Genomic DNA, 26,300 nt, shown 5'->3' with positions numbered 1-26,300 from the left:
GGCCTCAGGGAACCTAGGAAAGGTCGGAAGGGGAGCCTCTGGACGGCGCTCTCGTGGCACTTACTACGTTGAAGGCACCACTCTGGGTGAAAGGACAACGCCTGAAGCAAGGGAATGCGCTCAAAGCTCACTTAGTGCGGAGAGAAAAACCATCGGGCAGAGAAGCGCCGTCAATAGCGGCCCGAAACAGGACGGCGAGCGGTCAGCAAAAACCTCCCAGGAGCAGCCTGTGCCTGGCCGGCGGGACTGTTCGAGTAGCCAAGAAGGAGGCCGGGGAGCTGGGGCCGTGTTGCTAGGCGGGCTCGGAGTTGTGCGAGATCTGGTCATAGACCCCGTAGGATAGCCCGCAGTCCACCTCTATTCTAAACGCAATGGGAAGCCATTGAGAGACCTTCATCCGAGGAGTGATGTGGTCTTACTCAGATGTGTATTTTAAAGATCACTCTGCTGTGTTGTGACGAAGGCCGGACGGGTTGGGGGCAGGTGAGCCTGGGGATGTGGAGGAGTTTCAGAAACTGAGGGGGGAAAGCCTGCGCACTTGCTGGTGGTCTGGATGTGAACACGGAGCCGGGGGGGGGGGGGGGGGGGGCGGGGGGGGGGGCTACAGAGGGAGGCCCATCCCACCCCACAGTCTACCTTGCCCTTCGCTTTCTGCCCAGGGCAGTCCTTCCACCTTATGGCACTAGAGACCCGGGTGCCTCTTCCCTGTCTGGGGTCACAGTCGTTAGCAGACCTCCACAACCAAGAGGAACTAGGAACTTCAGGAGAACAGGAGTCGTGAGTGTTGTCTTATGACTCCTGTCAGGGAAATCAGGGTAGAAAGCGTCGTTTCCTGACCCAGTGAATGGGAACTGCTGCCTGCCTGGGCTGAGAGGTGTCAAAGGGTAGGAGTTTGGTCATCACAGATATTTATTGCAGCATAACAAGTTGTCACAAAATTTAGCAGATTGTAAACAGTAAACATTATCTCATAGAGTTTCTGAGGATCAGGAATGCAGCAACAGCATAGCTGTGTGGTTCTAACTCAGGATTTCTCATGACCACTCTTGAAAGGAGGAATTTCAAAAACTTTTAGACATATTTTTTAAACTACCACAGTCAGGATGTATCTCAGCCCTGGGAGACTGGAGGTTTTGGCGGTGAGTGGGTTCCAGATCCAAAGGGACTTTTTACTGCTTTGTTTGGCTGTGAATCAGCCTGTGGGATTTGGCCCAGAACTGCTTCTTCCAGAAAGCCTTCTCAGCCCAGACATCTGTGATTGAGCACAATTCTCACAGCAGACTGTCCTCTTCCACAGCCCTAGATGCAATCAGCCACCCAATCCTATCAGTTGATCTCCTAAATGGTCTCCCCCGCCCCTGCCCCCGCCCCAGACCATCTCTGCCCTGAACAACCTCAATCCAGGCCTTGCTAATCTCTATACTTCCATTCCCTTTTTGTCTCTTCTGAAGCATCTTGTGGGAGTGAACTTTCTAAAACAAAAACTATATTACTCTCTTACCTGGAAATCTTCCATTTCCTCCAGCATGAAGTCCAAGCTCCTTAGCTGACATGGACAGCTGTTTGCCTGACTTCCAGCCAGCACATGCCCTTCAAATCATACAAAGGCAACTTTTTCCAGACCTCACTCTGCTGTGGTCCCACTGAGCCCCCAGCCTTCTGAGCATCTTCTTACAGGCCCCTGCAACCCCTCTGTCCTGCACAGAGACTTCATTTTCCTTCCCTGGCATTACCAACACCTATTCAAACCCCCAAGCCCCCAGAAGGCAGGTCCTTGAAGGACTTCAGAGAGGAAGGCCTAGAGGACCCAGCATTCCATGTCAATAAGTCTCCAAATCTCTCCACCACCTCCCACCTTGACACGGAAAGAGGATTCATAAAAGGAAGTGCAAGTTTTCAGCTACCTCTTCCTGACTTATCTACACCTCCACAACCACTCTAGCAACCGCTCCTAACATTTCACTCTCCATCACCATAGCTACTTCCTATCTCTTGAATAGGTAAGTTCCACTGGTCTCCACCAAAACCATATTTCCTCTCTCTACTCCTCTAGCCTCTTTAGAAAATCTATTACAAATTTCATACCTGCAAATATCAATATTCATATGCAGTCAATTATCATCCAAGGTAGTCCTATAAAATATCTGAGAATGCTGAATTTGTGAATACTGAACCATTGCTCCTAGAGGAAATACAGTTGGGTTCCTGGGAACCTCCAGTCACAACATTTTCATCAGTCGATTGATACATCACCTTGTATGTTTCTATTTAAAGTCACATTTAATATACATTAACACATATATTTAGTATATGTTGTTGATTTATTAACATTGAAGTCATGGTCATGGTATAACTAGTACCTGAATGAAGTATTTTCTCCATAAGGCACAGCACACCTTAGGAACACTAGACAACACTTCAGCACTATGCTTCAGGGCCATTTTAAACAGTAAAATCCCCACCAAAAAAGCACAAGAATACAAAAAGTGTACCATTGAATATACTATGAAAAGGACATTGACTTACAGTATGAGAGCAGAGTGTCACCTGTTCAGCCTAAGCTGGGAACACATGATTTTCATTACTCTGTGCATGCCCATGAATACCGTGAAAGTGTGAGTGTTGGTTTTGAGGGTTACAAGTAGATTTTAGCAACCAGGTGAATTTGCAAATATGGAATCAGAGTAATGAAGACTAACTATATATAAGCATATTTGAAGTTAAAAATCATAAAAATGCATCTACCTACCACCCAGTTGCAGAAACAGACATTACCAATCTTTCAGGACTCCTGTGTTCTTATGTAACATAAATATGTATCTCTAAACAACATTGTTTGCATGCTTTGAACTTTGCATACATTAAATCACCCTATATGTGTTCTTGAGCTTGTTTTTCTCAATAAGTTTGTGAGGGTTATACATGTTGCTGTGTACAGACAGCTGTAGTTCACTGTCTTCACTGATGATAATACTCCACCGAATAAGGAAACCCAACAATAAACATTTGAGCTTCTTACACTTTTTTGCTATTATAAACAATGCACTAGGAATATTCTTGTATGTATCCTGTGTTCAAGAATTTATTGGGGCACCTAGGTGGCTCAGTTGGTTAAGCATCCTACTTTAGCTCAGGTTGTGATCTCACGAGTTGTGGGTCCGAGCCCTATATGGGGCTCTCTGCTGTCAGCACAGAGTCTGCTTTGGATCCTCTGTCCCCCTCTCTTTCTGCGCCTCCCTGCACATGCATGCTCTCTCTCCCTCTCTCTCTAAAATAAATTAATTTTAAAAAATAATTTTTAAAAAAATGAATTTCTCTAAGATATATCCAGGAGTGGAAAAAGTGAGTTGTAGGGTCTTTTCACTTCTGTTATAGTGTACTTTGATGAAAAGAAATTCTTATTTTATTTTTTTTTTTTTGGGACAGAGAGAGACAGAACATGAACGGGGGAGGGGCAGAGAGAGAGGGAGACACAGAATCGGAAACAGGCTCCAGGCTCTGAGCCGTCAGCCCAGAGCCTGACGCGGGGCTCGAACTCACGGACCGCGAGATCGTGACCTGGCTGAAGTCGGACGCTTAACCGACTGCGCCACCCAGGCGCCCCAAGAAATTCTTATTTTTAACAGTGTTAAATGTATCAATCTTTTTGTTTTCCCCTTTTGTATCTTAAGAACCTCTTGTTAACCTGGGAACCTAGAGCTAACTTCCTCTTTTAAAAGTTTTATGGCTTTACCTTTCATATTCAAATTTTTAGTCTGGGGTGATTTTTGTGTCTTTTGTAAAGTAGAATTCAGTTTTATTTTTCAAATAGGGATAATCAGCTTTTCTACCCTCATTTGTGAATTCAGATCTGCAGTGTCCATCTGTTGTAGTTCATTTCCACATATGTGGGGTGTATTTGAGAGCTCTTCACTGTGTTCCATTAGATCTTTTGTATATCCCCACACTAATGCCACTATGCTTCACTGCCAATCTTTTTTTCTTTTAATGTTTCTTTTCGAGAGACAGGCAGATTGTGAGTGGGGGAGGGGCCGAAAGAGAGGCAGACAGAATCTGAAGCAGGTTCCAGGCTCTGAGCTGTCAGCACAGAGCCCGACGTGGGGCTTGAACTCAGGGACCACAAAATCATGACTTGAGTCGAAGTCAGAGGCTTAACTGACTGAGCCACCCAGGAGTCCCTCACTACCAATCTTTATAGTAAGTCTGATCTAAATAAGGTAAACCCCACCTTTTCTTTTGCTTCAAAGGCACCTTGACTATTTGTTTTTCCATATAAATTTTTTAATTGGCTTGTCAGTTTCTACTAAAAACTCCTTTGGGATTTTGTTCAAATTAATTCTATAGAAGATTTTGTTGCAGATTGAATCTCTGTAGTAAACAGTCATGAATCTTACATGAGCCTTGTATACCTCTCATTTATTTAAATCTTCTATAATATTTTTCAATAAAGTTTTACAACTTCCTCCCTAAAGACCTTTCACATTTGGGGGTAATTAATCCTGCATATGTTATTGTTTAGTTGCTATTAGGATTCAAAGTGGGACACAAATCATGTATATAATAAAAACAAAATTTGATTTTTGTTCCTGGTTCATGGCACAGAGCTCCTAAAACCCTTGGAATTTCCTAAGTGATAAAGATGATAGGAGCATCTTTTGTTCTAATGAAATGATTCTTGTGGGCCCCTAGAAAGCTTCAAGATGAGGGCTGGTCAGGGGCACCTGGGTGGCTCAGTCAGTTAAGTGTCTGACCTTGGCTCAGATCATGATCTCGCGGTTCTTGAGTTTGAGTCTCACACCAGGCGCTCTGGTGTCAGGACAGAGCCTGCTTCGGATCCTCTGTCTCCCTCTCTCTGTCCCTCCCCCCACTCACGTGCTCTCTCTCTCTCTCTCTCTCTCAAAAAGAAATAAACATTAAAAAAAAAGATGGGAGCTGGTCAGCAGAAAAATAATAATAAGCTTATATTAGAGGCTTATACCTTTCAGCACCATCTCCCAACCTCCAGAGAGGAGAGAGGGGCTAGAGATTGAGCCAATCATCAATGACCACACTCATGCCTACATAATGAGACCTCAATGGAAACCCCTACAGGAGGGGATTTGAGGAGCTTCCAAGTTAGTGACCACATCCATGTGCTGGGAAGTGGTACACCCCAACTCCACACAGACAGAGCTTCTGCATTTGAGATCCTTTCAGACTTCCCTTCCATACCTCCTCATCTGGCTATTGATTTGTATCTTTTATAATAAATTGTAATCATGAGTTAGCATTTTCCTGGGTTCTGTAAGTCCTTCCAGCAAATTGTTGAGCTTGGGGGCGGGGGTTGTGGGAACTCCTGACTTCATAACTCAGTCACACAGAAGTGTGAGTATCCCTGGCACTTGATATTTGTGACTGATATCTTTAGTGTGGGAAGTCTTGTGGGCTGAGCCCTTAGCCTGTGTGGTCTGCTCTACCTCTCGTAGTTAAGTGTCAAAATTTAGTTGAGTTATAGGAGTCTAGCTGGTATTGGAGAGGATACCACATAGTTGGTGTCAGGAGGGGGAAAAAAAACCCTCAATCCTTAGATTTTTTTTTTTTTTTTTTGTCTGTCTGGTCTATCGGTTATTGAAAAAGGCATATAATACCCTTCCACTATGATGGTATGTGTATTGTTCTTTATGATTCTCTAATTTTGAAGCATTTTGAAACTCTTATTCTGTGAATTTTAAATATTTGTATCTTCCTGATTAAATAAACATTTCAGAATTATTTAATGGCATTCTGTTATCTATAGTAATACCTTGATCTTAAAGATTACTTCATCTTGGGGCATCTGGGTGGCTCAGTCAGTTAAGCATCTGACTCTTGGTTTCACCTCAGGTCATGATCTCCTGGTTCGTGAGTTTGAGCCCCACATCGGGATCCGTACAACAGTGCAGAGCCTGCTTGGGATTCTCTCTTTCTCCCTGTCTCTCTGCCCTTCCCCTGTGTGCGCTCGCTCTCTCTCTCTCTCTCTCTCTCTATCTCAAAATAAATAAATAAACTTAAAAAAATAAAAAGATTGCTTTATCTCTAAGTTATACAGCTTCGATAGCTTTTCCATTTTTTTTTTTTTTTAAGTAGGCTCCACACCCAGTGTGGAGCCCAGTATGGGGCTCCAACCCACAAACCTGAAATCAGGGCCCGAGCTGAGATCAAAAGTTGAATGCTTAACCGATTGAGCTACCTAGGCATTCCACCATCTTCTTACTTTTAAACTTTGTGTCCTCACGGGGCGCCTGGGTGGTTCAGTCCGTTGAGTGTCCGGCTCCGGCTCAGGTCATGATCTCACAATTTGTGGGTTTGAGCCCCACATCGGGCTCTGTGCTGCCGGCTCAGAGCCTGGAGCCTGCTTCGAATTCTGTGTCTCCCTCTCTCCCTGCCCCTCCCCTGCTCATGCTGTCTCTCTCTCTCTCCTTCAAAAATAAACAAAAAACATTCAACTTTGTGTCCTCAGGTTTTAAATAAGTCTCCATATAGCATGGGGAGAAGAAAAAAAAGGGGGCTCCTGGGTGCATCTGTCAGTTGAGCATCAACTCTGGATTTCAGGTCAGGTCATAATTCCAGGGTCATGGAATGGAGCCCCACTTCAGTCTCCACGCTGAGCATGGAGCCTGCTCAAGATTCTTTTTCCCTCTGCCCTCTCCCCCACTCGTTCTCTCTCTCTCTCAAATAAAAAAAAATAAATAAATGAAAATATTTTAATATATCTAGTATATTAATTATATTATAGATATTAATATCTATATTATTATCTATAGATAATATCTATATTAATATCTATATTATAGATATTAATATACCTAGCAAATATATTTAGTAGAACTAATATCTATATTGATATCTACTAATATCTAGTAGAATTAATATCTATATTAATATCTATATTATAGATATTAATATATCTAGCAAATATATCTAGTAGAACTAATCTGAGCCGGCTTTCAAGTAACACTATACTGCTTCATAGGTAGCATAGGTACTTATAACCAAGTATTCCCAATTCCTCCCTCCCATCCCTTATGACATTGCTGTCTTCCATTTTACTCATCCATGTGCTATAATAACCTAATATATCGTTGCTATTATTACTTTGAAAAACAATCTTTCAGAATAATCGGGAATAAGAAAAATAAAAGATTTTGTTTCACTGTCACTTATTCCTTCTCTGATCCTTTTCCTTTCTTCATGAGTTTCCGCCATGTGACAGTTCGCAACTCTCTAAAGAGCTTTTAACATTTCTCACAAGGCCAGTCTGCTTCTGGCAACCAACTCAGGACCAGGACCCAGGAACTTGCCAGTAGCGCAGAGTCTTCTGTGAGCAGCCTCCGGAACCGGGAACCCGATTGGTGGCGAGATGGAGGGCGTGGCGGAAGTTCAAGGCGGGCACTTCCTGTCCGGCCGCTCTGGCGCTCAGGGCCTGGCGTCTGCGAGGGGCGCGTCCTTCCGTGTACGAACTGAGTGAGTCTGGGAGAGGGCGGCCGGCGCGGAGGTGTCTGAGCGGCGGTGGGTAGCGCGCGGAGGTGGCGTGGAGTGTGGGGAGGCGGGCAGGGGAGGGCGGAGGCCCCCGCGGAAACCCGCTCGGTGGCGTCCAGGCTCCCTGGGTCGCCGCGTGGATGAAGAAGGCCTTAGCGAGGAGGCGAGGTTGGGACGTGGTCAGGGGATGAATCAAATTGTGCTTTTTCTCGAAAAGTGCTTTTCACGCAGCAGATTAGGTGAAAGGATAGAGTTGCTAAAGCTGTCAGGGAAGGGACCTCGGTTCCTGGGTCTGAAGGGGACAAGCAGGAATCACTTTCTGGAGCTAGAACAATCACGGCGTTCGTTCATTCATTTGTTGGGCGGTCAATAAACATTGCCTTAATGATAGTGATTAAGGTTTAGTTATATTTTTCTTGGTTATGGTTTGCCAACACTATACAAAGTACTTTATACATTTTCCTCATTTAATTCTCAAAATAGTCACTTAGGATAGCGGTAGTGTTCTCATTTTAAGGTCTGTGTAGGAACTCGTCACTTACCGGGGACCTTTGCATTAGTAGGTGGTGTATCCAAATTTGGAATTCAGCCGTCTTAGCTTCCAGAGCCTATGCTTCCAGCAGCAGTGTTACATGCCTTCCTGTCAGTCTGGAAGCAAAGGCAGAGTGCAGACCTACCAGCGATACACATTTCTACTTGAACTAAGGGGTTCGTTTGCATGGAGTGGGGAGCTGTGGAGGTGGAAGCTAGCTTTGTATCAGACGCTGATTGGGAAGGTTTTGCTGAGAGTGATAACCCTCATGTCACCTGTCAGCCTGTAGTAAAACCAGAGGAGGGGTTCTAAATGTCATATGTATACTGACAGTTCCCAGTGTATACCCAGCCAGCTTCGGCCCTTCTCCTGAATTATGGACCCATATATGCAAAAGCTCTCATTCTCCACTTGTAAGTCTAATAGGCATCTTAAATACAACACATACAAAACCAATTTTTAATTTTTACCCTTCAGATGTACTTCTACAGTCTTATCCTTTTGAGTGAATGGAGATGTCATCATCTCAATAGCTTGGGCCAGAATTCTTGATGTCTTATCCCAAATCTAATTCATCAGCAAATCCTATTAAGTATGCCTTTGAAATGCATCTAGAATCTGATCACTTATCAGCTACTGCCACCACTCTGGTCACCTCTAGTGGATTATAGCCAGAGCCTTCCAACTGGTTTTCCTGTTTAGGCCCTGATAGCCCCCACCCCCCACCCCCAGTCTGTTCTCAAAGCAGCAGCTGGAAAGGCCACAAGACCTGTCAAGGTCATATCACTGTCCAGACCTTCTAGATCCTTTAAATCATTCAGATTTAAAGCCCAAATCCTATAGTCTATGAGGCTCTCCACCCTCTTTTCTCGTGCCCTCCCCAGCTCCCCTTCAGCCCCTCTGGCCTCCTCGCCCTTACTTGAACACATCAAGTGAGCTTGCACCTCATAAACTTTGCACTTGTGCTTTCCCCTTCCTAGGATATATCTCCCCTAATATCCACATATTGCCTGCCCTCACTACAGTGAGATCTCTCCTTTGATGTTGCTTTATCAAAGGTGCCTTCCCTGACTATCCTCTGTAAAATATCTCCTACCACCAAGTACTGCCCTCATGCTAGTCATTCTTTCTATCCTTTATCGTCACCTGTCATAGGCACTTAAAATTTTGTCTGTCAGCCTCCCTACTTGTTGTGCACTGCATGAGAAAGAGCCTGGTCTGCTTGTCCTCAGGTGTTTGCCCACTCTCCAAGACCTCCTAAGAGGGCCTGAGATGCAGCCCATTGGTTCCTCCAGCCAGGTGCACTGCTGGGGCCATCACATGGTGGCCTTAGGATGCTGTTGTACCAGGGGCTGCTGGGGAGGCCTCATGGTGGGCAAGGGGATATAGTCTCAGAGACTACTGGGTGCTTAGTCCATCTGCCCTTCCCAGGGCTTTCTGGCAGCCCCACACTCCATGTCTGCTGCCATAGACCTCTTGAGATCCAGGCACAGAAGTCTCAGTGTTGCTGTGAGAAAAGCAGGCTGGTCACACTCCATTACAGTCTTCCCTCTCCCTGCAGTTTTGCCCACCTCCTTGGGAAAAGCTCAAAGATCCAATGATAGCCGTCAAGCAGCTCCTTCCTGATGGGCCCCAGGTGAGTGGTATGCATGGAGACACCTCTGTGTGGCCTTAGCCCTTTCTTGGCTGGAGTCTCTCCATGGTTCTCTCTATGAGGGGCTGGTCCCAGAGGGTAGTTGGCTCCCTGTCTTCACCAGTGTCCTCGGTCCCTGAGTTCAGGTCCCTGAAATGTGCTCCACACTGTGTCTTCCCAATCCCTGGACCAGACACAGTGGAGGGCAGGGGTTCAGCAGACAAAGACAAGTGGAAATGGTGCCTGCCTCAAAGAGGCCACTCTTGTGAGGATAAGTCTGGTACATGCGTTCAGAGGGATTTTGCCCATCCTGAGCCTAATGGCTCCTCCACACCCCAGACCCACCCTGGGCCTGATCCTGGGGTTGCAACAAGATCTCGTCATTCCAGGTCTCAGTTTCCTTTGAGGACGTGGCTGTGCTCCTCTCCTGGGAGGAGTGGGGCTGTCTGGGCCCTGCTCAGAAAGGCCTCTACAGGGACGTGATGCTGGAAACCTACAGAAATCTGGTCTCGCTGGGTAAGGCTTCTCTCTGAAGTTGGGCTCTGGGTTCCTTGCTCATGAATGGGACTGGGGCTAGGCTTGGGGCTAAGAGGCTCCTCATCCCCTGGGCCCGAACGCAAGACATTTATGACCCTGGTCCCAGGCAGGCCTGGTCTGCATAGAGGAGAGGACAGGCAGTGCCATGGATACCCCGATTTCCTTGTAGGAAGTATAGAAGAAGAGTATCATTCATTTAAGTTCATACAGGCAGTCAGGGACAGATCTAGGATTTGAATCCATTTGGTTTCAGAGCCCTACCTTACACCAGAATGTGCTGCTTCCCTTTAGTCCTTGTAGACAGTCCTTGGTAGACACCAAGACTCTATGAGTCTTCTAGTGTGATGTGTTCAGGCCCCAACTCTGTCCCTTATCTACAGCCCCCAGAAGAGCTGGGTTTAACTTTTCTTCAGCTCGGGCAGAGGCCTGAATCTGTCTCCTTGATTAGCAGACCAGGCGACAGGGGAGGTCATGACCAGCACACACGTGCTGCCCATGGGGCCATCCTGCCCTGGACTTGGATGAGTTGTCAGTCTTGCTTCCTTTCTCTGGAACAGGACTTCAACGTTCCAAACCTGATGTCATCTCCAGGCTGGAGAAGGGGGAAGAACCATGGGCCCCACAGTCACTGAGAATTGAGGAGAGCTGGATCCGGAATCACAGGAGTGGAAGTAAGTCTCCAGGAATGCCCCCATGCTCTCCTGCCCCTGGTGGCAGGTGCTGCCACTTCTCCAGGCCCTTCTCTGTGAGCTCTGGGCCACATCTCTTGTCACTGCCAAGGCTTTGCTTTCCCTCTTCTCCATTTCTGCCTTTCTTCTCGTTTCTCTCTATACCCATAAATGAGTTCATGGTTCCCTTAACCCTAGGAAATGATCAGAAAGATCCCAGAAAAGAGCTCAGGTATCTTTCTGGGGCGCTGACTCCCTGCCCTGGCTGCCCATTCCTTCTCAGGCCTTGCTGGTCAGCTCTGCCTTGGCTGCTTGGAAAGACCACCCAGAGATATGCCCTCCTGCCCAGAGTCATTCCTGCTATTGCTCACTTAGACTTCCCAGGCTGATTCAGGGCCTTGGAGAAAAACATGAGTTAGGGTTTCTTCATGTGTAGCAAAGAGTATGGGCATATAAATAGTGAACAGTAAGTGTAGCTGAATCCTCTGTGCTACCACAGCAGCTAACAATGCCTGGACATTTGTGCTCAGTACATGCACTTATGCAATCTTCCAAGGTCCTCACAGTTGGTGCTCAAGAAACTGAGGCACGAGAGATTCAGTTGCTGGCCTTGAGATCACACAGCTGGCCAGGAAAAGAGCTGGGTTGGATCTCTGGCATACTGGCTCCACACTCCATGCATTTTTTCCCCCTTTTAGAAACAGCTTTATTAAGGTATATTAAGCATTAATATGCCATGCATGTTTAACATGTGCAATATGCTAACATTTGTGCATTATGTATGTACGTGTGAAACTATTCACCACAGTCGAGATAGCAAGAATATCCTTTACCCCCAAAACTTTCTCCTGTTTCTTTGTAATCCCACCTTCTCACTTCTTCCCATCTCTATCGTGAAGTGATTACTGATCTGCTTTCTGTCTATATAAGTTACATTTCCTAGAGCTTTATATAATTGGAATCATAGAGCATGTATTCTTTTCTTTGTCTGTCATCTTTTGACTCAACATAGTTCTTTTGATATTCTTCCACGTTATGTATCAATAACTTATTTATTAATTTTTTTATTTTTTATTTTGTTTATTTTTTAGATTAGTATTTTATTGTATGGATATGCGACAATTTGTTTATCAATTCTGTTAACAGACATTTGGGTTGTTTCCAGTGTGGGGTTAATAACAGATAAAGCTGCTATGAACATTTGTATGCAGACCCCTGTATGACCATTCATTTCCTTTACTCTTGGATAAATACCTAGGAATAGAATGGCTGGATTACATGGTAGGTATATATTTAACTTTTTACGAAACTGCCAGACTCTTTTCCAAACTGGTTGCACCATTTGATATTCCCACCAGCGATGGATGAGGGTTCCATTTTCTCTACATCCTCATCAATACTTGGTGTTATCAATCTTTTTCATTTTAGCCACTCTGATGGATGTGTAGTGGTGTCTCATTGTGGTTTTAATTTTAATTTCTCTAGTAATTAAAGATGTTAGCTGTCTTTCCATGTACTTGTTTCCCTTCTGTGTATTTTCAGTGGTGAAGTGTCTGTTCATGTCTTTGCCTATTTTTTAACTGGATTTTTTGCTTTCTGGTTGCTAAATTTTTTTTGGCTTTTTAATTTTTATTTTAAAAAAATGTTTTTAATGTTTATTTTTGAGACAGACAGAGACAGAGCGTGAGCAGGAGAGGAGCAGAGAGAGAGGGAGACACAGAATCCGAAGCAGGCTCCAGGCTTTGAGCTGTCAGCACAGAGCCCGACATGGGGCTCAAAATCATGAACCATGAGATTGTGACCTGAGCCAGTTGGACACTTAACTGACTTAGCCACCCCAGTGCCCCACCAAGTTTTAATTTGTTTAATTTGTTAATCCACTTGTTTCAGCACCATTTGTTGAAAAAAAAAACACAGGGGCGCCTGGGTGGCTGGTCGGTTGAGTGTCCGACTTCGGCTCAGGTCATGATCTCACGGTCTGTGGGTTCGAGCCCCGCGTCGGGCTCTGTGCTGACAGCTCAGAGCCTGAAGCCTGTTTCAGATTCTGTGTCTCCCTCTCTCTGTGACCCTCCCCCATTCATGCTCTGTCTCTCTCTGTCTCAAAAATAAATAAACGTTAAAAAAAATTTTAAAAAAAAAAAAAAAAAGAAAAAAAAAACACAACATTTTTTCTCCACTTGTATTGCCTTTGTGCTTTTGTCACAAATCAGTTGTCCATATATGTGTGGGTTTATTTCTGGACTCTCTGCTGTCTTCTGTTTGTCTATTGTCAGTCTCTACTGCAGTATCATACTGTTTTGATTACTGAGGCTTTATGAAAAGTCTTGAAATCAGGGGTGCCTGGGTGGCTCAGTCAGCTAAGTGTCTGACTCTTGATTTTGGCTCAGGTCATAATCTCATGGATCATGAGTCCCAGCCTTGCACTGGGCTCCATGCTGACAGTGTGGAGCCTGCTTGAGATTCTCTCTCCCTCCCTCTCTCTCTCCCTGTCCCTCTCCCTGCTCCTCCCCCACTCAAGTGCGCTCAAAAATAAATAAGTAAACTTAAAAGTCTTGAAATCAGGTAGTATTAATTCTCTAACTTTTTTCTTCATTTTCAGAGTTGCTTTGGCTATTCTAGGTCTTCTGTATTTCCATATGATCTTTAAAATCAGCTTGTTGATTTCTGCTCCTGCTAGACGGCTAGCATTTCATTGTGATTGCTTTGAATCTATAGACCAGTTTGGGGAGAATTGACATATATTGTGTTTTCTGACCCATGAACAAGATGTACGTCTCCATTTATTTATGTTTCAGTTTCTCAGTAGTATTTTAGTTTTCCGCATTGAGGCATTTAACATCTTTTGTCAGATTTATTCCTAAGTATTTTCATATTTATGCTGCTGTGCATGGTATTTCCAATTCTTCATTACTTATGTATAAAAATATAGTTGATTTTTGCAAATTGTTCTTGTACCCTGCAATTTTGCACAGTCCATTTATCGAGTTTCCTGTATACGTGGGTGCACACGGTGGGAATGGTGGCATATAGGGAAATGAGTCCATGCTGGCAGGAAAGGGGTAGAGTTGGCAGAAGTGCTGTAAAGTAACTAAGTGGTAGCATGCCTCTGTAACTCTCTTACCCAGATTTTGCCTGATGAAATTAAACCAGTTAAACTTATTTTTGGGTCCCCCTTCGTTTCTCCACATGCACCACCCTCTGTGGGTTACACAATATGTTAAACATTGTCCCCTGATGACTTCTATTTTGTCATATCTCCTTACCTGGAAGTAAGAAGTGGTTTATCTTCCAGGAGATTTCCAAGGGCCTTTGGTGCAACCTCCCATTACAATTTCTTGAGGGCTCAGAGTCCATGCCAGAAGCATTATTTTCCCTATTTCATAGATGAGGAAGTTGATGATCAGAGAGATGAGTCAGTTACACACAGCTGGGGAGTAGCTGGGATTTGAATCATGGCTGTTTGGCTCCAAGACTGTGTGGTTTCCTCTGTGCCACCTGAGACCAGGATGGACTTTGTCATTCTGCCCAGTTTCAGGGATGTTCACCGTCCTGCAGCTGAGCATTTAACATGCTTCTTCTCCTGGTGGCCTTGTCTGGTGGTCCTGGTGGTCCTGTGGCTTTGCCTCTTAGGTAGGAGGAGGAGCCTGAGAAGAACCTGAGCAAAAGGGAAGGGGGTCCAAGGACAAGGACACCCAGGCAGAAGAATTTGTCAAGGACAGGCTGGGAATTGGGCACAGAACGTGTATGAATTCAAATGTATCACTCAGCTATGATCTGGCTTACTTATGGTGAACAAGCTGGGTAGCATCCTCGTGGCTGTCAGAGCCTATAGTGTACAGGGGAGGACAGACCAGAACAGAGACACACATGTTTAAAGAGAAGTAGACAGGGGCACCTGGGTGGCTCAGTCAGTTAAGCGTCCCAACTTCGGCTCAGGTCACGATCTCATGGTTCGTGGGCCTGAGCCCCTCATTGGGCTCTGTGTTGACAACTTGGAGCCTGGAGCCTGCTTCGGATTCTGTGTCTCCCTATTTCTCTGCCCCTTCCCAGTTCACACTCTGCCTCTCTCTCTCTCTGTCAAAAAATAAATAAACATTAAAAAAAAATTTAAAGAGAAGTAGACAGGACTGCATTAGGGCCTAGCAGGCTGTGTTAGATGTGTGTTAGATGTGATTCTGATCCCAGAGGAGTAGGAAGCTATGAAATGTGTGTTTTATTTTGGGGTGCCTGGGTGACTCTGTCAGTTAAGCTTCCAACTTCAGCTCAGGTCTTGTCTCATGGTTCGTGAGTTCAAGCCCCACACCAGACTTATATTGATAATGCAGAGCCTGCTTGGAATTCTCTCTCTGCCTTTCCCTGCTTGCTCGCTCTTCCTCTCAAAATAAATACATAAACTTAAAAAATAAGATAATTTATTATTTTTAGGGGTGACTGGTGACTGTTTTTTGAGTGGCTGACTCTTGATTTCAGCTCAGGTCATGATCCCAGAGTGGTGGGATCAAGCCCTTCATTGGCTGTGCAGCTGAGCATGGGGCCTGCTTGGAATTCTCTCTCTCTGCCTAAAAAGAAAAAAAAAAAGTATTTTTATACAGTGAACACGTATCATCTTACCAAAATAGTCTTGTAGAGAAGTACACCAATGAGAATAAAATCACCCCAAATCTTCCTATGTAGAAATGTTCATTCTTGGCACTAGGTGACAGTATTTCATAGACCATATATACGTTGGCTTGAACAGATAAAAGTTTCTTTTCCTCATGTAGTAGAGTCCCTGTTTGGTGTGTTCCCTGTTGGACATGCTTGTTCAGAAGCCAGTTTATCTGTTTTGTCTGCCGTCCTCTGGAGCAGCATGTCCAAATGCTCATCTCCAGCCCCATCTCTATGCTCCGCATCATAAACACATCTGTCCTCAGGCTTGTGAGACAGAGAAAGAGCAGAGGAGGCAAATCCTGGCCTTGAAGAAGCCCAAATCACTGCCTGTCCCGTTCCAATGGTGAGTTCAGCTACATGGCCGTACCTAGTACCTTTAGTTTCTTCGTGGTTGCTCCAGAACTTACCAGGTACATCTTAACTTATCAATCTCCTTCTGGTTTATACTAACAATTCCAGGGGCATGTAGAATTGTTGCTCCTACATGGCTTTATTTTCTCTTCCTCTCTTTGTGCTAATGTTACACAGTTCCATCTCTGTATGTTCCAAGTGAAACAATTCATTTTCATAATTCTTACTTTATATAGTTAATTATATCTATTATGAAAATTGAAAAAAAATGAGAACAAGAATGAATATAGAGTTTGTTGTATTTACCATTTGTTTTCATTTGTTCCTGTACATTCCATTAGCCACCTGCTGTCATTTTCTGACTCCCAACAGCACTCTGCATTCACTCACCTCCTCTGTGCTGTCTTTGTCACATATAAAATATTCCTATCTGTGATACTGTGATTTATAATGAATACATATTTGGTTCTCATCCCCATTTCTGGCACAGAGCTCCTGAATCCCTTGGAATTTGCTATGTGAGGAAAGCAACAAAGATTGCTCTACTGTTTTGATAATACCCTAGGGTATAAATAGCTCAGCAGTCTGATCCAATTAAACTTGGGCTGTGGTATTTTTAAAGCATTGTTAGAGGTTTGTTCTGACTCCAGCAGGGTGACTCCCTGCCCTCTCAGCCACACTCACCAGGACTTTTGCCTCTTTGCCTTGGAGTTGGAAGGAATGGTAACTACCCGTGGCCTAACCTCCTGGTGAGATGTGGTAAGCTTTCACTGGGAGCCAAGGAGAAAGGCCCCTTCTTCCTGTCCCCACCGAACCCAAGTACAGCATCTGTCAGGCTGAGCTGTGGGTACAGATAGAGTGGGTCATGGCTCAAATGCCCTACATTCTCAGTGTTCATACCAAATTTTAGTAGATTTTCTTGAATAAGAAAACTGCTTCTTGATTTGCAGTTTGCCCTTAGGATAATTTCCGGAGACTAAATCATTGTTAGTTTGGTTTTTTGTTGTTGTCATTTTTGTTTTTTGTTTTTTTGTTTTTGTTTTTAATTTAAATCCAGGGTGGTTAACATACAGTGTAGTCTTGGCTTCAGGAATAGAACCCAGTGATTCATCTCTTACATATGACACCCAGTGCACATCCCAAAAAGTGCCCTCCCTAATGCCCTTCGCCCATTTAATCCGTCCCCCTACCCACCTCCCCTACAGCAACCCTGTTTGTTCTCTATATTTAAGAGTCTTTTATGGTTTGCCTCCTTCTCTGTTATTTTATTTTTCTATCCCTTCCCCTGTGTTCATCTGTTTTTATAATTCTTACCATCTTTGTTTTGCTGTAACATGGATCCAGTGAGTTCTTTACACTGTCATCCTGGAAATGCAATTTCCTAGCTTTCAGTTTTGAAGACTGTTTTTGCTAGATGCTGAAATCTGTGTTGCCATTTATTTTCTTCAGCCCATTAACAACACCCTTTTGTCTACTGCCTTCCACTTCTACAGTTGAACAGTCAGCCTGCAATCTTATTTTGCTTTTAAGTTGATAAGTCTTTTTCTTCTTGCTGCTCTAAATATTTTCTTTCTTTAGTTTTTAGCACTTTGATTATGTTATACCCAGGTGTGGGGTCTTTTTGCATTTATATTGCTTATGATTCTTCAAGCTTTTTGCAATGATTTGTAGATTTTTGTCAGTTGTGGAAAGTTGTAAGCTAATATTTTTTTTTTAAGTTTTTATTTTAATTCCAGTTGGCTAGCATACAGTGTGATATGAGGTTCAGGTGTACAATAGAATGATTCAACAATTCCATACATCACCCACTGTTCATCAGAACAAGTGCACTCCTTCATCCCCATTACCTATTTAGCCCATCCCCATACCCACCTCCCCACTGGAAACCATCAGTTTGTTCTCTATAATTAAGAGTCTGTTTCTTAATTTGCCTCTCTCTCTTTTGTTTTTCTTTGCTCATTTGTTTTGTTTCTTAAATTGCACATATGAGGGGCACCCAGGTGGCTCAGTTGGCTAAGCATCCGACTTCAGCTCAGGTCATGATCTCACAGTTCGTGGGTTCGAGCCCCGCATCAGGCTCTGTGCTGATGGCTCAGAGCTTGGAGCCTGCTTCGGATTCTGTGTCTCCCTCTCTCTCTGCCCCTCCCCTGCTCATGCTCTGTGTCTCTTTCCTTCAAAAATAAACGTTAAAATTAAAAAAAAATAAAATAAATTGCACATATGCGTGAAATCATATGGTATTTTTTTTTCTCTAACTTATTTCACCTAGAATAATACTCTCTAGCTCTATCCATGTCGTTACAAATGGCAAGATTTCATTCTTTTCTATGGCTGAATAATATTCCATTGTCCATATATACACCATGTGTATCCATTCATCAATGGACGGACACTCGGGCTGCTTTCGTATCTTGGCTATTGTAAATAATGCTCCTGTAAACATAGGGGTGCATGAATCCCTTTGAATTAGTGTTTTTGTATTCTTTGGGAAAATTCCCAGTAGTGCAATTGCTAGGTCATATGGTAGTTCTATTTTTAACTTTCTGAGAAACCTTCATACTGTTTTCCAGGGCAGCTGCAACAGCTTACATTCCCACCAGCAGTGCACAAACGTTCCTTTTTCTCCATATCCTTGCCAGCATCTATTATTTCTTGGGTTGTTGATTTTAGCCATTCTGATAGGTGTGAGGAAGCCGGTATTTCTTTTGTCCTGTTCCTTTTCTCCTCTTTTTCTGGGATTGTAACTATACATATATTACACTGTTCTGCCATATCACACCTGTTTCTTATGCTCTTTTCTATATTTCCTGTCCTTTTTTCCCCCTCTGTGTTTCAGTCTGAAACTTAAGAATACTTTTACTTGTGTACCTTCCAGTTAAGTAATCCTCTGTTCTATTATGTCCTGTCTGCTAAGAAACTCTCTATTGAACTCTTAATTTCAGTTTCCGTCTGATTTCTGGTCACATTCTGTATCTCTTTATGTTCTTATATATACTAATCAGTTTTGCTTTTGAAATTGGTTCATGACAGTATCTGAATCACCTGTGGGTTTGTTTCTATTGTGTATTTTTTTCTCTTGGTTTCTTGTCATTATTCTTTTTCTTAACATACTTTCTGATATTTAATTGAGAGTCAGTATTATAGATAAAACATTATAGAGTCTCCATTTGATGTCATACTCTTGAAAGAGGATTAAGTCTCCTTTTGGCAGAAAGATAACATGACATTGAATTACCATGTCTTGTCAAGGGGTTGGTCTTAGGCTTTGTTAGAGCTGTTAAATGTTTCTTTTTTTTTTTTTTTCAACGTTTTTTATTTATTTTTGGGACAGAGAGAGACAGAGCATGAACGGGGGAGGGGCAGAGAGAGAGGGAGACGCAGAATCGGAAACAGGCTCCAGGCTCCGAGCCATCAGCCCAGAGCCTGACGCGGGGCTCGAACTCACGGACCGCGAGATCGTGACCTGGCTGAAGTCGGACGCTTAACCGACTGCGCCACCCAGGCGCCCCTGTTAGAGCTGTTAGAGTTAGACTTTGTTAGAGTAATTTCCTACTCATTGGTCACCTTTGAGGAATGCTAGGGAATTGATTCATTATTCTGAAAACTGGTGAATAAATATATCAAGTGTTTATTCTGCCTTTGTAAGATGTGTTATACCTCAGGATAACTGAACAATTGGTGAGTAGAAATTTCTCATCATAGAGCTTCCAGCTGTAAAAAAAAAAATAAAAGAAAAATAAAACAATGACAGAATTAGAAATCACTATTTCAAAATTCCAAATTTAAAAATGAATATAGGGGCGCCTGGGTGGCTCAGTCGGTTAGGTGGCCGACTTCGGCTCAGGTCATGATCTCGCGGTCCGTAAGTTCGAGCCCCGCATCGGGCTCTGTGCTGACAGCTCAGAGCCCGGAGCCTGTTTCAGATTCTGTGTCTCCCTCTCTCTCTCTGACCCTCCCCCATTCATGCTCTGTCTCTCTCTGTCTCAAAAATAAATAAACGTTAAAAAAAAATTTTTTTTAATAAAAATGAATATAAATAATGATCACTAATGGCTGCTAACATTGCAAAAAAGAGAAGCAACCAGACATTTTGTACCTCCTGATGGAAAAACAGTCTACCACTTATAAAGAGTTGTTTTTAGTTTAGTTTTTTTTTTTTTAAAAAAGACCTGAATCCTGAGATACCAACTAAAAGGTGTAAATACAGAAACAGCTAATAGTGACACATCCTTCCTCTAACTTTGTACAAAGAATACCCAACAGTAAGGCATCGTCTATCTAAGGCAAAAGTTAGGGGATTGCCTCAAAAAACCAACCATAGAGGAAAGACTTCTAAATTTTGACATTTGGGGATGCCCTGGCCTTATAACTACCACCTTACTCAAATGTGCCTCCACTTGACAAGTACCATTCATACACAGAGTTCCCAAGCATCTTTTTATTGTCTCGTGTTAAAATACAAATAGGCAACCAAGAATCACTAGATTCCTGAGGGAAAATGGCAGCATGAATCAGCATGAGATGTTGCTTCTTGACCCACAGATCATTCTATTCTGTGCTTTGTTCGTTTGTTTGTTTTTGAAAGGGAGAGAGTGCACACAAGTCAGGGAGGGACAGAGAGAGAGAAAATCCCAAGCAGGCTCCACACTGTGAGCACAGAGCCCAAAGTGGGGCTCAATCCCACAAACCGTGAGATCATGACCTGAGCCAAAATCAAGAGTCGAACACTTAACCAACTGAGCCACCCAGGCACCCCTCTTCTGTGGTTTCTCATTTTGTTCACATTCTTCATTGTTTCCTACCCAGTGAAATAATACCTCTCGACTGAGATCTTTTTAGACTCCACTCCTAAGATGTTGAGGACTCTTGACACTTCAGATACTCCTGATAGAAGCCACAGGAATTCTGGATGTTTACATCCAGAGTCTGCCCCTTCAGACTGCTCATAAGTTTCTAGAATAAATTTTTGTTTGTTTTTAGCTTCCATACTTAAGTAAATCCCTTGGAAGTATTGTGAGTAGTTCACTGAAGTCTTTTAAAAGGACTTAGCCCAATGCTAGACACCATCTAATCAACGTTTTCAGCTCTGTTTCCTTGTCTGGCCAAACAGTCTGCAAGTAACAGCCTGTTACAGCTCTATAATAACTAGTTTACAAAAGAGAGGTTCAATTATGCTTTCATGGCATCCCACAATAGGGCTCCCCTCTCAGTGTTCTGACCTGGGTTGTCCTTCCAACAGTCATTGTGTCCACATGATTTAGTGGTTTAGTGTGAAATTTTTGTTTTGTCTTTAGTAAATTTCCTTTCATTGAATTTCAGAATTCGGTTGTATCACAATTTTTACCAATACTCAGGTACTTTTGTACATTGGGAATGTGTGGTATGGACTGGTGCACACATTTAGCTTTTCTGACTTGTACTGTGCCTGCTGTTTGGATGAGTATCTGTTTTTGTATCTTTTCTTTGTATCTATTTTTCTCTATTTACCCTAATTTGCTTCTATAAAGCCAATTTGTCCATATCAAATCATTTTTCCATTATCTATTATTCTGTATACCCTTTATTCATTACAAGCCTTTTATCATTCATTTATTTTTAAACAAATATTTGAATATCTATTATAGAAAGCTATAAGAAGCTATAAGAAGATACCTTGTTTGCAAAGTATGCAGCAATGGCATGATCAGCAGAGGTGGCCTTCTGAGCCTCCACTCCTGTTACCCTCATCACCTTTCTGAGCGCCCTCAAGTCATGCCTCACTGTTTCTGCTCTATCTGTGCCTAGTTGGCCCGTCTGCAGATGTAACACTTTGACCTTGGGCTTCTCCTTACTTCCTCCCCACACCAGCTATTGTTGCTTTGATAGAATGCTTCTCTCCCCTCTTCCCTCATCCCATTGAGGTCATTTTTTGCTTTTGCATTCTGAAAATCCAGTATCCTCCTAGGAGATACTTGTTTCATATAAATGTTCCTATTTATGCTCTAATTCTTTTTCCCATAGTAGAATACACATAACTCATTTTTCTTCATTCTTTCAGGTTTTGAGTCTCTAATGGAAAAAAAGGAATTAACTCCAAAACAGGAAATTTCCAAAGCAATGGAGTCCCAGAGAGCAAAATCAGAAGAACATGCAAGAAATATATCCAAGGAATCTGATTTTGAAGAAATGTGTAAAACTGAGGGAAAGATAAAGAATTACGGGGGAAAATCTACAGTGGAAAGACTTAAGAAATCCTTCCCCCAGAAGAACAATTCCAGACCGGTGACACTGACACGTGTGAAAACCCCCATGGGGGAAGGTCAGATATCCGGTTCCACGGAGGTAAACTGCACTGCAGACCCAAACCCTGTCGGATTTCATCGAGGGTCTAGAGGGGAGAGTCTCCACCAGAATGTGCCACATGTAGATGACTTTCAACAAACTCAGGACCTCATTAATCTCCCATGTTTCCATCTAGGAGAAAGATCATGTCAGACAGATGTGTTTGTGAAAGTGGCCAGGCAGAGTTCAGTTCCTGGTGAGAGTCAGAGGGTTAACAATCCAAAGAAATCCTTTGAGTGGACTGAGTGTGGAAAACCTTTCAGCCAGAGTAGAGCTCTTTCTCAACATGGGAGTAATCACACCAGAGAGAAGCCCTTTGAGTGTGGTGGATGTGGAAAAACTTCCTGTCACTGCTCTGTCTTCAACCAACATCAGAGAGTTCACTGTGGAGAGAAGCCCCACACCTACACTGAGTGCGACAAAGCTTCCGGGGCTCATGCCTACTTCATTCAGCACCATGACATTCACACTGGAGAAAGACTTTATGAGTGCAGTGAATGTGGAAAAGCTTTCAGTACACGTTCATCGTATAGTCAACATCTTAAGATTCATACTGGGCAGAAACCTCATGAGTGTAATCAGTGTGGGAAAGCCTTCAGTCATAGCTCTAACCTGATTCATCATCAGAGAACTCATAGCGGAGAGAAACCTTACACATGTAAGGAATGTGGGAAGGCTTTTAGTAGACAGTCACACCTCCTTCAGCATGAGAGAACTCATTCTGGAGAGAAACCTTATGACTGTACTGAGTGTGGCAAAGCCTTCAGTGCACGATTATCTCTCATTCAACATCAGAGAATTCACACAGGAGAAAAACCCTATGAATGCAATGAATGCGGGAAATCCTTTAGCCTGAACCGAACCCTTATCGTTCATCAGAGAATTCATACTGGAGAGAAACCCTATAGGTGTAATGAATGTGGGAAATCCTTCAGTCAACGTTCCCAAGTCATTCAGCACAAGAGAATTCACACTGGTGAGAAGCCTTATATATGCAATGAGTGTGGAAAATCATTCAGCGCTCGCCTGTCCCTTGTCCAGCATCAGAGAATTCACACTGGAGAAAAACCTTATGGATGCAATGAGTGTGGGAAGACATTCAGTCAAAAGGGACATCTGATTCAGCATCAGCGAATTCACACTGGAGAAAAACCCTATGAGTGTAATGAGTGTGGAAAAGCCTTCAGCCAGAGTTTTAATCTCATTCATCATCAAAGGACACACAATGGTGAGAAGCCCTATGAATGTAATGAGTGTGGTAAAGCCTTCAGTGTGCTCTCTTCCCTTGTTCAGCATCAGAGAGTCCATAATGGTGAAAAGCCCTATGAGTGTCACAAATGTGGGAAGGCTTTTAGCCAGGGCTCACACCTCATTCAGCATCAGAGGAGCCACACTGGAGAGAAACCCTATGAGTGTAACGAGTGTGGGAAAACCTTTGGGCAGATATCCACCCTAATTAAACATGAGAGAACACACAATGGAGAGAAGCCCTATGAGTGTGGAGACTGTGGAAAAGCCTTCAGCCAGAGTGCACACCTTGTCCGCCATCGAAGGATTCACACTGGAGAGAATCCCTACGAGTGCAGTGACTGCGGGAAGGCCTTCAACGTCCGCTCCTCTCTCGTCCAGCATCACAGAATTCATACAGGGGAGAAGCCTTATGAATGTGAGAAGTGTGGCAAGGCCTTCAGTCAGCATTCACAATTTATTCAGCATCAGAGGATCCACACTGGAGAGAAGCCCTATATGTGCAATGAATGTGAGAAAGCCTTCAGTGCACGCTTGTCCCTTATCCAACACAAGAGAATTCACACAGGAGAGAAACCCTACAAATGCACTGAATGTGGAAAATCCTTCCGACAAAGCTCTCACCTCATTCGTCATCAGAGAGTTCACAGTGGAAAACGACCTTATACGTGTAATGAATGTGGGAAAACTTTTAGTCAGAGAATAACTCTTACTGGTCATGAGAAAATTCACACTGGAGAGCAAGCCTATAAGTGTATTAATTGTGGGGCCCTCTTTAGTGCACAGGCAGCTTTCATTCAGCATCGTAAAGTTCACAATGGAGAATAACTCCACTTTATTCGATAGTCTTCCCTGTTTTACATCAGAAGCAATGTACTGATGGGAAAGCTGTCACTTTTACAGCTTTCATTTTGGAGATTCATCTCTCCAGTGATTTAAGATCTCCCAGTGTGCTGTTAACTAAAGGTAGGCTGCAAAATTATGTGCTAAAAATTCCAAGGTCACATGCCTTCCCTCAGATTCAGAGGGTGGCCCTGTGCTTCAGTACTTTAAACAAGCACGGCTTAAATATACTTATTTAAAATCATGTTTTCATAGCACCAGATCTTAAGGTGCAGTGAGGTATTTTATGTGGTCACTTGCTTTTCTTTCCTTGTACTCATCTATTTCAGGTTCAAGAAAAGTTCACTGGAATCCTTGCACTTTCAATCATGATAGAGCCAGTTTGGGATTTCTTTGTTTGGCCCTCTTCAAAATGTTTTCGTTCTATTGTGAGGAATATCCCTTTAACTTCAAAAATGTTATCCCTTTTCAGCATCAGATAATTCAGACAGGAGAGAAACCTTATGAGCTTGAGTAAAGTTTGTTAAGGAATGACATGAGGCCTATGTGTAGATTGAAACTTTTAAGATCCTGCTAAGAAGTCGAATGACACAAGTAAAATGGGTTTTTCTACAAGGTAATTGGGAAAGACAAACTCCTGTGAATTGGGAGGAAAGTAGCCATAAAGTAGACACACAGTGGTATATGGGATATGACTTAACAGGTTTTGTTCTCAAAACCAAGGTTGGTGTATTCTGTATCAGTTTCTCGGGGGGAGAAGGTGAGTGGTCATAACTGTGTTCTGGGCAGCCTGGCACTGAGCAGACTCTGGTGAGGAGTGGCAGGTCCTTCTGCTGCCAGAGGACAGGATTCCAGGTGAGGTAGGTAGGTAGATAATTGTGCAAGTTGTTTGTCAGCCTGGGAACTCTTGTGTGCATGTTTTAAAGCTGCCTTTTGTCCTCCAGAGTGATGTTGGTCAGCAAGGTCTCAGTGTCCTTTGGTTCTTGATGTTTGAGATGACAAGTATCCTGGGAGCTCTGTTTTCCTAAAGCCAGTTTCCAGAGTTGCCACCCTTGCCTGTGGTGCTTCTGCCCCAGGTTCCCTTATGAGTGGTTCACTTCAGTATCCTCAGAACCCTGTTCTCCAGAAACTTCTTTAGCACTTTTTCCTACTTACTTTGTGGAGGAAAGATTAACATCAAAATGGTCTGAAACAGGTTATAAATAAATAGAAATTCAGCAACAGCAGTCTGTGAGAAACAGTTGTAGAAGCTGAAATCTGACAACTGAAAGTAGCTTAGAGTCTTTGATGAACAATCTGAATGCCATATGAACAAACACTTGAGAGGAGATTGACCAGTTAATATTTGGGATAAGCTATAATGGAATGGTGCTTTGTATATAAGAATCAGGGTAAGAAAGAATAAGTGAGAGCAAATGGCCATTTTATTCCTTTATAGTGTCATTTTCACTAATAAAATTATTCCAGTTTTCCCATTTATTAAAGGAGCTTTTTTTTTAAATTTTTTTTCAACGTTTTTTATTTATTTTTGGGACAGAGAGAGACAGAGCATGAACGGGGGAGGGTCAGAGAGAGAGGGAGACACAGAATCGGAAACAGGCTCCAGGCTCCGAGCCATCAGCCCAGAGCCTGACGCGGGGCTCGAACTCACGGACCGCAAGATCGTGACCTGGCTGAAGTCAGACGCTTAACCGACTGCGCCACCCAGGCGCCCCAAAGGAGCTTTCTTAGAATTTGACTCCATTCTTTTTTCTTACATTGACTTGACCTGTACTTCAGATTTTATTTTCCAGGCTCTTGCCCATATGGTAGTGGCAGTGGTCTTTACTTCTCTTAGAATGTTGAAAAGCTGATTAGAAAAATCTGCCTCTTGATGATAATCCTCCTAAGCATACTTCACCGCAAATAGCTTTGACTTAAAAAATGAAAATGGGAGTGAATTTACTGTGATAATAATGGTTGTATGCTGAATGAAAATTGTGATTCAGTCAATAAACCTTTACTTTTTTACCTTAGCATG

General features: G+C 43.2%; 1 protein-coding gene across 5 annotated transcripts; it reads left to right on the top strand.

The window, feature by feature from the left end:
* Positions 1-25,775, top strand: LOC131494833 (zinc finger protein 252-like). 5 transcript variants are annotated; one of them, XM_058699544.1, is made up of 6 exons: positions 1-483; positions 7,271-7,482; positions 9,591-9,665; positions 10,052-10,178; positions 10,757-10,870; positions 21,906-25,775. In XM_058699544.1, exons 3-6 carry the CDS (start codon positions 9,627-9,629, stop codon positions 24,263-24,265), a joined length of 2,640 nt encoding a protein of 879 aa, XP_058555527.1. In that variant the 5' UTR covers positions 1-483; positions 7,271-7,482; positions 9,591-9,626; the 3' UTR covers positions 24,266-25,775. The 5 variants fall into 5 exon arrangements, with proteins under 5 accessions (XP_058555527.1, XP_058555529.1, XP_058555528.1 ...); XM_058699546.1 differs by lacking the exon at positions 9,591-9,665; XM_058699545.1 differs by lacking the exon at positions 1-483 and having other exon boundaries at positions 7,209-7,482.
* Positions 25,776-26,300: the final 525 nt, after the last annotated feature.

This window comes from Neofelis nebulosa, chromosome 14, assembly GCF_028018385.1.
Source record: "Neofelis nebulosa isolate mNeoNeb1 chromosome 14, mNeoNeb1.pri, whole genome shotgun sequence".
NCBI classification, from domain to species: Eukaryota; Metazoa; Chordata; class Mammalia; order Carnivora; family Felidae; genus Neofelis; species Neofelis nebulosa.
Note: the sequence above shows the minus strand (reverse complement) of the source record. Positions and strands in the feature narration are given on the sequence as shown.

Excerpts from the sequence above, each read along its gene's own strand:
- LOC131494833 (XM_058699544.1), top strand. The coding sequence starts at position 9,627 with ATGATAGCCGTCAAGCAGCTCCTTCCTGATGGGCCCCAG. Across the intron at positions 9,666-10,051 it reads TCCTTCCTGATGGGCCCCAG|GTCTCAGTTTCCTTTGAGGA; the intron begins GTGAGTGGTATG and ends TCGTCATTCCAG. Across the intron at positions 10,179-10,756 it reads CAGAAATCTGGTCTCGCTGG|GACTTCAACGTTCCAAACCT; the intron begins GTAAGGCTTCTC and ends TCTCTGGAACAG.